The sequence below is a fragment of the Vicia villosa genome, unplaced genomic scaffold (genome assembly GCF_029867415.1).
Source record: "Vicia villosa cultivar HV-30 ecotype Madison, WI unplaced genomic scaffold, Vvil1.0 ctg.000025F_1_1, whole genome shotgun sequence".
Taxonomy (NCBI): Eukaryota; Viridiplantae; Streptophyta; class Magnoliopsida; order Fabales; family Fabaceae; genus Vicia; species Vicia villosa.
The window spans coordinates 761,073-774,670 of NW_026704957.1; the positions used below are offsets into that span (position 1 = coordinate 761,073).

The 13,598-nt window shown below is 34.8% G+C and overlaps 1 protein-coding gene across 1 annotated transcript; it reads left to right on the forward strand.

Moving 5' to 3' along the window:
• The first annotated feature begins 11,492 nt into the window (after nucleotides 1-11,492).
• On the forward strand, nucleotides 11,493-12,565 carry LOC131622151 (glutamine synthetase leaf isozyme, chloroplastic-like). The gene is made up of 3 exons (XM_058893183.1): nucleotides 11,493-11,734; nucleotides 11,886-11,925; nucleotides 12,128-12,565. Exons 1-3 carry the CDS (start codon nucleotides 11,523-11,525, stop codon nucleotides 12,161-12,163), a joined length of 288 nt encoding a protein of 95 aa, XP_058749166.1. The 5' UTR covers nucleotides 11,493-11,522; the 3' UTR covers nucleotides 12,164-12,565.
• The last annotated feature ends 1,033 nt before the right edge of the window (nucleotides 12,566-13,598 follow it).

Genomic DNA, 13,598 nt, shown 5'->3' on the forward strand with positions numbered 1-13,598 from the left:
CAGCATTGTCATCTTTGACACATTTTTATTATGAAAAGTAGTTCAAGAAATTGACGTGTTCTTCTTAATGCATGTTTGGAATCACGGCGAGCTTGACAAAATCACAGTGATTTTTTCAGTCACCACGAATTCAAACTCGTACTAATTGTTTGATTCTTTTTCCATTTTGTTTCTTCTGAATCCTTTGGTTATAGATTAGAGGAGGTTTCCATTCAAATTTCCTTTTCCTATGTTAAAATTTGCATTTGAGCCTAAAGACACTTATCTAAATAATTTAATTTAATTTTTGTCATTGACTATCTTATATTTTTGTCTTTTTAAGGTCGGCAAGATCGAACTGAAAACAAATGCTCATGAGTTTAAAAAATCATATTGACTTGAACTAAACCATCTTTCCCTTATTTTATTAAAAAAAAGTTATTAATAAGGAACAATTTCTTCTTTATATATTGTGTCCAAGTACTTTCCTGCTCACAGCACAAATCCAGCATGCAACTGTTATAAGAAGAAATTAAAGATTTCATTACTACATTTATGACATAGACATGGACCCCTCTCTCATTTCCTCTCTGTCTTTGCATTGGTAAATTGGCTATTCTTTCTCCATTCTAGTCCTACCAGCATTGCAAATCTTTGCTCTTGTTTGTCATTATTGTCATTGAAGCATGAATCCTTTTACTCAACTACCCCATCAGAAAATAATAGTGAAGCTCAGTACCAGTTATAGAAAAAATAGAAATTATTGTCCTTTCCAAATGAGCTATTAATGCAGGATGCTTCATTTCATTAAAGATACTCAAAGGGGTCTCTCTGTGTGTGAGGAACCTTGCTTTAAATGACAGCTTTGTCGTGTACATTTATGTTTGCTATGACATATTCTGTTGCCTAGAAAATGACTTGACATGCTCGTGAAGTGATCCTATAATATTGTTGCCTTTGTTAGTGTTGCTTTCTTTTATCCAAACACTATACTTGATGGTAACAATTAACAAAATTGTCGATTCTTTTCGACATAAACTTTTCAACTCTTGTTCTTGTCCCATGCATCCATTTTAGGATCCCGGTTCTATGCCAAATGTTATTATATCCACAGTTGTAGTTTAGGATGTTCTATGCCAAATCATAAATAGTGTGTTTAAGAAAGTACTAAAATGCATGTTATTAACATTAACATTCTTCACGGGTTTGTGTATTTGTACATCCATATATTGAAAGAGAGAGAAGTCTATAATATTTTGTCATGATTTTTTTGAAAAAATTGCAGTCACATCTGAGGTAATACTACAGAGAATTGCTGTCAAACAACATACACTGCAGCTGCATCCTGTTTTCTTAAAAATTTGATGTTAGCCTATCTCTAGTTCTACTTCTATGTTTAAGAGAGTAGTCATGATTGATTTTGAATGTATAAAGTTGATTTTGACATGTTTGCTTTTGATTAAAATTTGTTTTGGCTTCAGAATTTTTTTTTAATTCAAAATTAAATTTTTAACTTTTTTAAGTATAAATTTGAGTATGAGTAAATCACTACAACTTATGTGATTTTGTCAATCTCGTTGATAAATATGAATAAGTCATGTTGAGACACCACATGTTATACATGCATGTAAAAAAAAAAAACTGTAGGCTAAAAAGTAATGTCAATAATTTTTTTGGTTGGAATTGACGGTGAATACATTTCAGTGCATTAACTCTCAAATTTGGCTGTTTGTAGAGAGTCCTCCATAATTGTGAAGCATTTGAAATAAAATAGAACATATTGTTCATACTGCACAAATTAAATGATGATGGAGGAAATATATGCTCTCCAAATAATGCTATATTCTGCACCCAAAAATAATTATTGCATCCTCTCTTATGGTAGTAAGGAAATCCTTTTTTCACTAGAGAAGGAAATCCATTGATAAAAAACTCCGGTTGCTATTATATTTTTTAAAAATTGTACTTGCTAAATATACAATACGTGACAAATTTTAGCGATTAAGGGCTATCTGAGGTTTTTGAGTATGTTGTAGGGTTTAGAGTTAGCTCACGTAAGAGGATTGAAAACTCTGTATATGTAGCTTTTCTATGAATATTTTCTTGTCCCCTCTCAACTTTAGGATTGAGATATTTATAGTCGTATTGAGTATGGATCCTATGCCCCTTGAGGATAGCAATTGCTTCTGAAAAAATCTGGAAGTGGATACTTAATCTCCTGTTATTCAGGGGAGCATGGTTTACTTCTATACGACTCCTTCTACATCTTAGCGGATCATGGACACGTCACTTCCCCATTCCCATGTTAGACGGGTGATTTCCGAAATAGACAACATATTTAATAAAGGGGCGAGATATCGAATAAATAGGCTATCAATATCATAAATAGGCGATTAAGAGGGCTTTATGGCATGATGACACATCACTGTCATCGCCTCCCATGGACCCCTTACAAATATACTAATACGCAATCTCTAAACTACGAGAGTTGGAAATGACAAAGTGATTTAGTCTTGTCATCCTCCTCCTCTTACACGAGTGAATCCCTCATGCATGAAGCGAGTCCCTCATGCATGGGTGAGTCCCTCACGTGTAAGGCTTGTCCCTCATGCATGGGTGAGTCCCTCACGTGTAAGGATTGTCCCTCATGCGTGGGATGACTCTGGGACATGTCTCCAAGTGACAGTGATGTGATCCACACATTAGTTGTGGGATTTTGAACGCCAATCAATTGAAGGAAATCAAACTTTAGTTGAGGAAAGTCAAAGATGGTTTTACTTTGAGCGAGCGAAAGAACAGGTAACAATCAATCTTCTATCTGAGGTTGGATTTGATTCAAATGGACATGTTTAAGGTGGTCTGTGGTGGTCAGTTAATGGCCGACGAGGAGGTCCCTCCTATTGGAGAAACCACCTTTACTGACTCCCAAGCGAAAAAAGACATCGCTCACTCTATGGGTGCTTTTGAGGATCAATGAATTTAGAGCTTATTTATATGTGCCTTTAGCGACCCTTTTGTAATAACACCCAAGGTTCTATAATCATCTTTCCTTAACAAATATGTACTCCTTTTCCTTTTATAAGTCTTAAATCAATGATGAATTTGTATGATTCCAATTTATCTTCGTGGATTACTTCATAACATGGCATTAGCTGTTATTTTGGAGAGCAAGAGCTTTTTCCTAGGGGTACTAATATCGCTCCAAGGGCGACATGGATTCCTTCATAGGGATCCAATATTTATGATCGCCTTAAGGGGAAAAAAGATTCCTTCGCTGGGGGATCTAATGTGTGTAATCACCTCTACTAGCAGAATGATTCCTATATGAGGTTCCAACATGTGTAATCACTTGGAGGGGAGAGAATGATTCATGTATGAGGATTCAACATGTATAATCACCTTGAGGGGAGACAAGGAATCCAATATAAGGCTTCAACATATGTGATCACCACGTAGGTCGATCTAGATGATATATGTTTGCTCTTTAATTCCATGTAAATAATCATAATGAGAGACTCCTTTAGTGACTTGTCCTCAAACTCCATAATAACGGCGTTTATGCCCACGGTCTTGACTTTGTTCAACTTCAGCTTCTCTACATAGCATTTCAGGCGATCTCTTGATCTCTTTGGATAACCCCGACTCGCCCATTTGAGAGCGGGTACTTCATACATATATACAATTTAGATAGGGTGGCTCCTAGCTGGTTAAAGGCAGCCCACTCTATAATCATGTTATATAAGGAATTCACATCAAGATACCTTACCTTTATTTGCGTAACATTCTCTTATTTTTAAAAGGTAGTTTTCAATGTTAGATAACCTTTCACATGCACTTATTCGCTCGAAAATCCTACCAACGATCCTTGGAAAGGCTCAAGGTCATCTAAGTCCATGTGAAGCCTCTAAAACACATTCTAGTTGAGGATGTTTGCAGAGCTTCCTTGATCTATCAAGACCCTCTTTATTTTCCAATCATCATATCTTACGGTTATGACCATGGGATTGTCATTATGTGGGTGGGTTCTCGCAACGTCCTTTTCACAAAAGGCTATCTCAGCTTTTGGAGCTTTTAACTCCCCCAGATTAAAATTGATTGGCAAGCATTCTATGGTATTCTATGGTTAGCATGTATTTTACGAGTGAAACTGATCATTCTGCCCCCATCGAACCCTCTTGCGATTGTTTTAAGAGTATGGCAGACAAATCTATCGCCGCCCTCAATTGGTTCTTTTCCTTTTTTAGATCCAAGAATCCTAGAGGCATGTCACTCCTGAAAGATAGACCACCTGTGTAGTTTGTGTCACTCTTGATCCTTGAAGGAGTCATGGGCTAAAATGATGGCCACCTGCGTGTTGTTTGAAACGACATGTTTATATGGGTCGATGGACTAATCGAACTTAGCTAATGAAAGTGACTTAAAGTTTTCCAAAACAATTGCTCCTATATCTCGTTATAGAGAGGTTGGGAATCAATTACCTCCACCTTGTCTGTAGGGCCTATCTCATGCTGGCACTGCTAGATATGGAGGACGTTATCCTCCAAGGTTTAGTTTTGACGACGTAGATCATCCATATAGCAGCGCACATCTCTTCTATGGTGCTTTCTTCACCTTCATATTTTTTTGCTAGTTGGAGTTGTTGTCTTTTTGTTCACCATGATGGTCAGAGAGGTTGAACATGAGGACAATAGTCTGAAAGTGTATTTTTATGGTGGCCCAGGTTAGTTTTAACAGGCCCATAGTGGGCACCAATTCTACTTATTAAAAGCATAATATGTAGCAACCCATATCGATTAAGGTCTGCTAGAGGCTTTTGGGTCTCTTATAGGGTTTAAGGTTAGCTCACGTAACAGAGTGAGAATCTCAGTGTATGTCTATATGAATATCTCTTTGTTCGACTTAGGATTTGCTAGCTTTCATTTATGGTACCTTTAGTATAATTAAAAAGCTAAATATATGATTAAAACAATATTTAAATAAAAGAAAATAAAAAGTAAAGTAACATCTGGCAGTAAAGTTACAAAGGTAGTGAAAATCAAAGTCAACGAATCCATTTCTCTCCTTGCCCCCTCCCAACTTCAGGATTGAATATTTATAGCCGCATCAGGTATGAATCCCATACCCTTTAGGAATAGCAACTACTCAAGAGAAAATGTGGGAGTGAATAGTTAATATTGTTTTATTCAAAGAAGCGTGGTTAATTTCCCTACATCTTCTTTTACATCGTAGCAGATTATGAACACGTCACTTCTTCATTCTCATGTTAGGCGGGTCATTTCAGAAATAGACGATCCATCGAATAAATCGGCGGTCAATCTCACAAATAAATAATCAGGAGACCTTTATGACAAGACGACCTATCACTCCCGTAGTCTCCAATGAACTCCTCACAAATAAACCAATACAAAAATAAATATACCAAACACAAAATTTTGGAGCCATCTGCAAAATTTTCATTTTGATTTTGATGTAGAGGTTTGTATTTATTGTTATAAGAAATCAAACTCAAATTTATTTTATTTATCAATTTTCTATTTACTGTCTATTTACGAAAACTATATCAGTTACTTCTATTTACAATAGAGACAAATAAATGTTGCAAATCTAGCTCCAACGCAAAACCAAACTATAATTAGAATGAACATGGTTAATTCATATATAATAAAAAAACAATCACATAAAATTGGTGATCAAGTGATACTCATGCCTATGGATACACATTTTAATTTTTACTCCAACCCTATAATGGATATGTGGCTGGCATATAGTATGAAATTAAAGTGGGACCTAAATCATAATCACCAAAGAAAAAATTAATACGACTAGACTGCTAAGGACATTTGATTCTCAGCTTCATGATTAAAAGTGTTATGTTTTTTGAAAAATTTTACACTCATCCATGGCTCACCATTAATTCATTTCATCACAAGAATCACTTTAAATATACACATTTTAAAAATAAATATCAATAAATATTATATTTTGAACCAATCATGGTCCCCCACCAAACATTTACGTATGCTCTGCTACAAATCTTAGCACTTTATGCAGAATGTTTAATTTTGTGTTGTAGAAAATTAAACAAACAATAATTTCACTAAGGTTTAAAAAAATTTACGATCCCGTAAAAACTTTCGTAATTTCAATCAGAATAAATGTTACAACAATGATTGTGTTCGTCACGTTGTGAATTAACCACCGTCGCGATCACACACTTACCAATTATTTTGTTGTGGTCGCATTCGCAGGCGGACACATTTTTCTAAAACCTTGAATTTCAATAGGTAAATGCATCAAGAGTTATAACACAATATAAGATTTCATCATCAAATATATATAATATATGTAGTTAAACTACATTTTCTCATCATCAATATTAATATATAATCTCAAACCTAAACTTTCATATATACATCTATAAACTTGCCAAAAAAGACTTATATAGCACAAAAAGTGCTTTCAAAATGAAAAAAAAAAAGAAGAAGAGAAATTTAGAGAAATAGATGTGGATTTGTTGTCTCTTCAGATGATGAACTTATCTGTTATGTAGAGGATTAGGACCGGTGTAAACTTTTCTCTTGTCATCACCAAAAACTTGATCTTCATTCTTGTTCTTCCCTTGAAAGTTTAAGTCACCATGGAATTTATATTTTGATTTGAATGGTTCATCTTTGAATCTGTCAAATCTTGCTTTGTTACCACCACTTGCTTCACATGGAGCATTGCTTAATAGTAAGAGAAGGATTAAAAGAAGGAGGAGAAGAAAAACAAGACATGTTTTTTGGTTCTTGCTCTTGACACTAATCATGGCATGGAAAAAGAAGTATTACACTTTGTGGTTGGTTGTGAGAGATGGAAGGAGTTGAAGGCTTTTGGTTTTGGTTATGAAATCAAGAAAAGAGAAGAGACTTTTTGAGTTTCTTTTTGTTTAGGAGAGCATGGGAATTGGGAAATGAAGAAAGTCAATGGAGGGATGAGAGAGGCCAAAATAATGCATAGAAGTTGATGCTTTGTATGTAGAAAATGTTTGCTACAAATTTCAGAGTCAAGATTTTTTGTTTGATGAGGAGAAATAAACTTAACTATAGTCTCTTTTGGGAGACAAACACTAGCAATAGTGAAAGAAAACAAAAACAAAAACAAAGTGAAAGAAAGAGAGAGAGATGGTTTGATGTAAAGTGAGAAAATGTGTAATAAGAGAAGGAAGACATAATGAGAAGTGGATTTTGGTTTTGAAATATACAAATATTTGCAAAAAAATTATCTTTAAGAAATAATAATCACTAAAAATTCACGCACACAATCATAAAATTTCAAAATAATGTGTTGTCTAAGGGTGACAAATATATATCGATCTCGCAAAAACTTGAAAAAAAAGTGGCAAAATGGAGCGGACATAATTAAAAGTGAGAGTCTAAAATTTCGTTCCGTCTCATAAAAAAGTTGGGGTGGATATGCAGACCTTACACTTTTAAAGACTAAAAATAATTTAAAAAATTATAAATACTCACATCCACAAAGTTCATAAAAATGAGATGGGTGGATATATTAGAGAAAATGAATCTAAAACACTCTGACAAAAAAATTGCAAACAAAACAACGTGTGCGGTAGATCGAGATCTACCACGCCCTAGTTAAACCTAACCATTTTAGTATTTCATAAAATTATCTTTATATACTAGTGACCAATTTTTGTTTTGAATTTCTTAATAAAGTGAAAGCTTTTTAAGCAAGGATCCTTAATTAGGTCTAGAGTAGTATGAAATGAATAAGTGTTTTAAAAAATGAATCATTTTGTTTGTTTACTTTTTTTAATAAAATTTTTGTCATTTTCATAAGCACTCTTATGTCATAAGAAACAGTGCATTCTGTATTGAGAATGTCTTTTAGTAGCTATTGTTTAGTCCCCTAGAACAAGATATGCCAAAAAAGGAAAAAAGATGATTTATGGTCTTACTCAATGGCAGGCAAAATCTGGATTCAAAATTGATTTTTTATTTGCTCATCATCTATTTTATATTTACATGAATTTGATTATTTTCTACTTATTTGATGTGTGTATGCCACATATATAAATATAAAAAAAAGGGAAAATATATATAGTTGCAAATTATTTTTTTGTTGTAATAATTGAATGTAACTAGTCCAATAGCTGTCATTGATGGTGGAAACATGAATATAGATTTAATGATTCAATTTGTTACATCTAGATGCAGAATATGATTATGGAAAACATGTTGATTATAAACATTTTACTATGAGTAAAATATGATGTTACAGCCCCTGCAATTACTTTTTTTTTTTTTTTTTTTTTGTGTTAATTAGTTACAGCATGATGGAATTTGATTCATTTTACTATTTGAGTCTTTGTTCTTATGTGCATAAGCATTAGTATATTTACCTTTTTTGGTCAAAGATGTCGGAAGGAATCTATAAAATAAGAAAATACAAGTACCTGGCAAAGACCAAGATGCCCTTTGGTTAAAAAATGCCACCTATTATTTTGAGGGTCAAAATGAGTCCAAATAATACTTTTTGGGACTAAATTCTGACTTTGGTTATCATCTAACTCTTAGTTTCTTATGCAGCTCTCTCTATTGGTCAACTAATGTACTATTTGTCCTATTGTTTGTGATCTAACCGAACAGGAGGAGGATAGTTGCTCCTCTAAACACAGACTGTACCCTTTTTCATGTTTTCCTTACTCCCAATGTTGCTTTCTAATCACAATCCCAGATGCAATGTTGGAGACTTTCTCACTCTTCCTCTTCTGTCTTCACTCTTCCCTCTCTTCGTCTTCTCCCTATTCGTCTTCTCTCTCTTCCCTCTCTTCCTCTTCTTTCTTCACTCTTCCCTCTCTTCGTCTTCTCCCTATTCGTCTTCCTCCTTCATCTTCTTCTTCCTTCAGCGTCTCCTTCTTCATTGTTATTATTGAGTTTCAGACATGTTCGATTTTGATTTTGATTTGGTGTTTGTTGTTTCAGGTTTGGTGGTGTTGACTCACGCGAAAGAGGGAAGCTTCGCCGACGGTGCGGTTATCTGAACATAAGGTGAGCATCTTCTTCTTCAGATCTGGGTTTTTTGTTGTTACTAAGTGGTGATGAAGAGGGTTTTGATGTTCTCAGTTTACTGAGTGTTGAAGGATATGAAGATGATGTTATGGTTCCAGAACTTTGGTGAGATTTTTCTGATTTTTGTTCTTTGTGTTTTTGGATCTACGGATCTGTTGTCTTTTTTTCTTCTTCTACAAAAATTTCTAAAGGATTTTAAGTATTTGGAAAATGACGGTAACATTTAGGGTTTCATTATGATCTCTGTGGCTATGGTTGTGTGTTTGTGTGAATAGTTATTGTTTTTGCAACAATTTGAGAAGGGTTTCTGGAAAATGAAGAATGAAAATCTTAGGGTTTCATTGTTTGTTTCTCTGTGGCTGATTTCGGGTGAACAGTGGTCTCTGAGGTATGGACAACCCAAAGGTTAGTGCATAGATTAGACCTTTTATAATGTGGGTTTTTATGTTATCATTGACAAACCTAACCAATATTCCAATATGTGCTGAATGGTTTTTGGATTTTGTCATGTTGAGATGGTGAAAGAGAGCTGCTATTTTATTTATTTTTGCAATATTGACAACCTGTTCAGTTTCAGTTTTCCGATTTAAGGCATGTCAGAGCTTGCCCTCCATATGTTTGATGAAAAGCAGGAATGACACAGTGGTTGTCGTTGCTGCGTTTCATGGTCTGAGGTTTGAAAGACCCGGTCAGGTTTGAGAGCAGTAGAGCACGGGATGATATCGATAGCTACTCTTCGTAATGGTTCAGCAACTGTCAATGTTGTGGCCAAAATGCAGGTAAGTTGTTAGTTAAAAGCGTCTAGCCTTTTATTATCGTGGTAAGTGTGTGCATTTTAATTCTGTCAAGTCTACTTAGATTCATAAACTAAACCATTAGCACATTCAATTGGTGTATTTGAAGTAATCAGGTACCGGCAGCGGATATGTGGTGATAGCGTTGATGCAGTTTTGCGGTTGTCGCCGTAAGTGTGTGCATTTTAATGTTGTCAATTGTGTTTTGTTTATCACATTAATTAATTGATTTTTTGTTGTTCATGCATAGCCAAGATCGTTAAGCTATGAAGGGTTTTGGATCATGCAACAAGTGGAGTTATTATGCATCATCTTTGAAGTCCAACGAAAGTATGTTGCTTCAGTAAAATGTAAAAAATGGTATCATCATTGGCGTTTGGCGGCTGGTTCGACACCTTATGTATCTGTCTCTGGGAGGGTAATTCACAAACCAAATTTATGTTGTATTTAGCTATTATTTGTGTTGTATTTATTGTTGTTGTAAATGGTGTTGGTGAAAAGGATCATGCACATGAGATTGAGGAAGAATTGGGCGATTCAATTGAAGGTGCCGAGAGAAAAAAGAGTGGTAGAACATTGAAAAATATGTTTTTTTCACTACCTTATGCTTTTATAGTGTTTGTCTTGGGAGTGATTTTGGGTTTCATAAGAAGGCCTAATGATTTTGGGTTACATAAGAACTCTGTGATAGGAGTTTGTAACCTATCTTCTGATTTATTTCCCACCAAGGATTTTTCAGTGACAGTCGTGTTGATGAATCTTCTGGGTGGTTGGTTTAGCGTTATGCCATGCTGTCTTGGTGCTGGTGGATTAGCGGGATAGTATAAATTTGGTGGGAGGAGTGGAGGGTGTGTGGCGATTCTGGGTGCCGTGAATTTCGTTTTGGGTTTTATGTTGGGAAATTCGTTGTCGCATTTCTTCAAACAATTTCCGGTGGGGATTTTAGGAGTGTTGTTGTTGTTTGCTGGGACTGAATTGGCTATGGGTTATAGGGATATGAGTAAGAAAGAGGATTGTTTTGTTATGCTTATTTGTAGTGTTTCTGAGAGAATTGAATTTAATAGCTGATTTGATGACAATGGTTCTTTTTACATGCCTTTGATATTCTATAATACAGTAGTTGAAAATAAATTTGTAATTCACATTTTATTTTATTTTGATAAAGGATTACATTTTCAAATCTCTTTTTTATTGTTGTGCAGGAAGCTCTTTTACTATTGTTGAGATTGGCTTATCCTGACAGGGAGCTTCCTTCACTTAAATCAGATCTTTGGAAGGAAATGGGATGGCAAGGTTCAGATCCATCAACAGATTTTAGGTGTGTGATCAAAACCTATATATTTTTGCTTTAACGAGATGGGGTAGGGGCATGAATATGAATAGGGTTTTAGTCAGCTATAGATAGATACTCAAAATACTATAAGACTATTAAGTAAGGATTCATTGACTTAATATGATTTCAAAAAGTTACATCCTTGGTAAACTTTGCTCTCTGATTTGACTATCAAAGTATTCCTGCATATTTTCTTGAATGGTTATTTACTTCTTGATTGATTTTTTTTTGTGTTTGAATGAATATTATTATGCAATGTGCATCTTAATAGAGTGATTCTTGTGTTTGATTCTTTTTTTTTAGTAGAAAATGGCATAGATTTTGGAACCTTCGACGCAATGGCAGATGATAATCACGAAAACCTCTCAGTGTGCAACTCAGATCATATCAAAGATGTGGAGTTCTTTAGTTAAGAAACAAAACAAGAAAGTTACGCGTTCGGCTAAATTTAGAGTTATGGCAATCAACTCTGAAAATGGCACCATCAATAGGGTGGAGGATTTGCTTAATTGGGACATCACTCCATTCAGTGACAACATAATTGCTGAGTACATATGGTACTTCATTCTACTTTGTCTCTGTTAGTATTTTGCTGTGTCTGATTCTTACAAGTATTGACGTGTTCAGTGTTCATGGTTTGTTAGTGTTTCATGGCTTATGTATGACGATACATGGTGTTTAAATCTGTGATACTCTTTTCTGAAACAGGATTGGTGGAACAGGAATCGATGTGCGCAGCAAATCAAGGGTATGTTAATGAATATTCATACTATGATATTGTTTGATATATCTCATGCTATTCATTGTAATCTTATATGTATGTTTTTTATTCTCAGACCATATCAAAACCTGTTTCACATCCCTCTAAGTTTCCTAAGTCGAACTTTGATTTCTCTATTCTGCTTGGAGAATATATAATATTGATTTGTTTTTTTTCTTCTATTTTGCAGAGCACACCTTCGTTCACTATTATCCTACTGCGATAGCAATCTCCGCTCTTTTGGCTGCTTCCAAAATTGCATATCGCAGACTGTATAGAGAGTGGAGCAGAAAAAACTGAGAAAATAAATCTAACAAAACTCAAAGTTTTCAGTGTATCCTTCTCTAACACAATTCAAGGAAACATTTGAAACTACATGGCAACCCAGGAATAATAAGAGGTAAAAGAAAAATACCCCACGTAATAGCAGACGAAAGGGATGCCGGCGTCGGATTTTGAACCGTGGTGGTGGTGCGATTCTAAAATTGTTTGTTCGAAAACAGTTCCGACCAACCAGTGCAAGCGAGTTGAACTTGTGACCTTAAAGGTTGTTGGCACGATTATTTAGCGGCTGAAGTGAGGAAATCCGGTGCTTATGTGAGGCAGATATTCACGATTTTCGTGTAACAAGGTGGCTGTTTGTGTTGGTTCAGCGGCGATAGTATGAATGAGGAGTATTATTGTTGCGGCTTTGAATGGTTGAAAGGTGGGTATTGTATGAATGGTTGCTGTTAATGTGATGAGGTTTGTGGAAGATTGCTGAGGAGACTGTTGTTATAATGTTACTGATGAGCGGGTTTGATAGAACTTTCTATTTCAGGCTCATTTACATACATATGTTTTCAAATGTTATACATGAGTTTGGTTGACAAGGTAGCTACAGATCCTACTCTTTCCTCGCTTCAATTCCCGTTCTTCATTATAATTGCTTTTAATGACATTTTTCAAATGATTGCAATAGCAGACATGGTTAGCCACTGCCTATTATAGATGGAGAGAGGTTATTGTAGTATACAGTGATGATGACCATGGGAGAAACGAAATTGGTACGTTAGCGGATAAGCTTGACGTTGCAAGATATCGTTTAAAGCACCGATGACTCCTGATACAAAGAGGGAGGAGATTACTATCATGTTGTCGAGTTTTTAATTTCTCGGTAAAGTTGTTTCCTTTTAAAAATGTTATATGTCAAATATGGAACCTACTGATGCCAAAAACTATTCATCTGGTATTCAAGCTGGTAGTTCTGTTAAACACAAGAAATTTGGTAAAACTATGACTGATTATGATTTTTCTTCTCGCGGCAGGGTCATTGTCATGTCTTCAAGCTTATTTTACCCATGTGCTTGTGTTTTCTAAATGATATGAATATTTATATAAATAAATATATATATATATATATATATATATATATATATGTTGGTTTTTAGTTGAAACGAATTCAGGTTTTACTCTATTATTTAATTTCTTTTCTTTTATTTCCATTTTATTTTATTCATGAAGATCAAGTAGAAAGTCATGAGATACAACTTATTTCTTACAGTTGCTTGTACCAATGAAAGGAGAATGAGAGTGAAGAGAGGAGAAAAACTCAATGAAAGGTGGATATGGTTCTGTTATATAGAGAGATGGAGGAGAAGTTTGAGAATGAGATTGAGGTT

Bases quoted from the DNA above. Each gene is read 5' to 3' on its own strand.
- LOC131622151 (XM_058893183.1), top strand. From the start codon at position 11,523: ATGATAATCACGAAAACCTCTCAGTGTGCAACTCAGATCATATCAAAG. The intron at 11,735-11,885 runs GTACTTCATTCT...TTTCTGAAACAG, and splicing joins ATAATTGCTGAGTACATATG to GATTGGTGGAACAGGAATCG. The intron at 11,926-12,127 runs GTATGTTAATGA...TCTATTTTGCAG, and splicing joins ATGTGCGCAGCAAATCAAGG to AGCACACCTTCGTTCACTAT.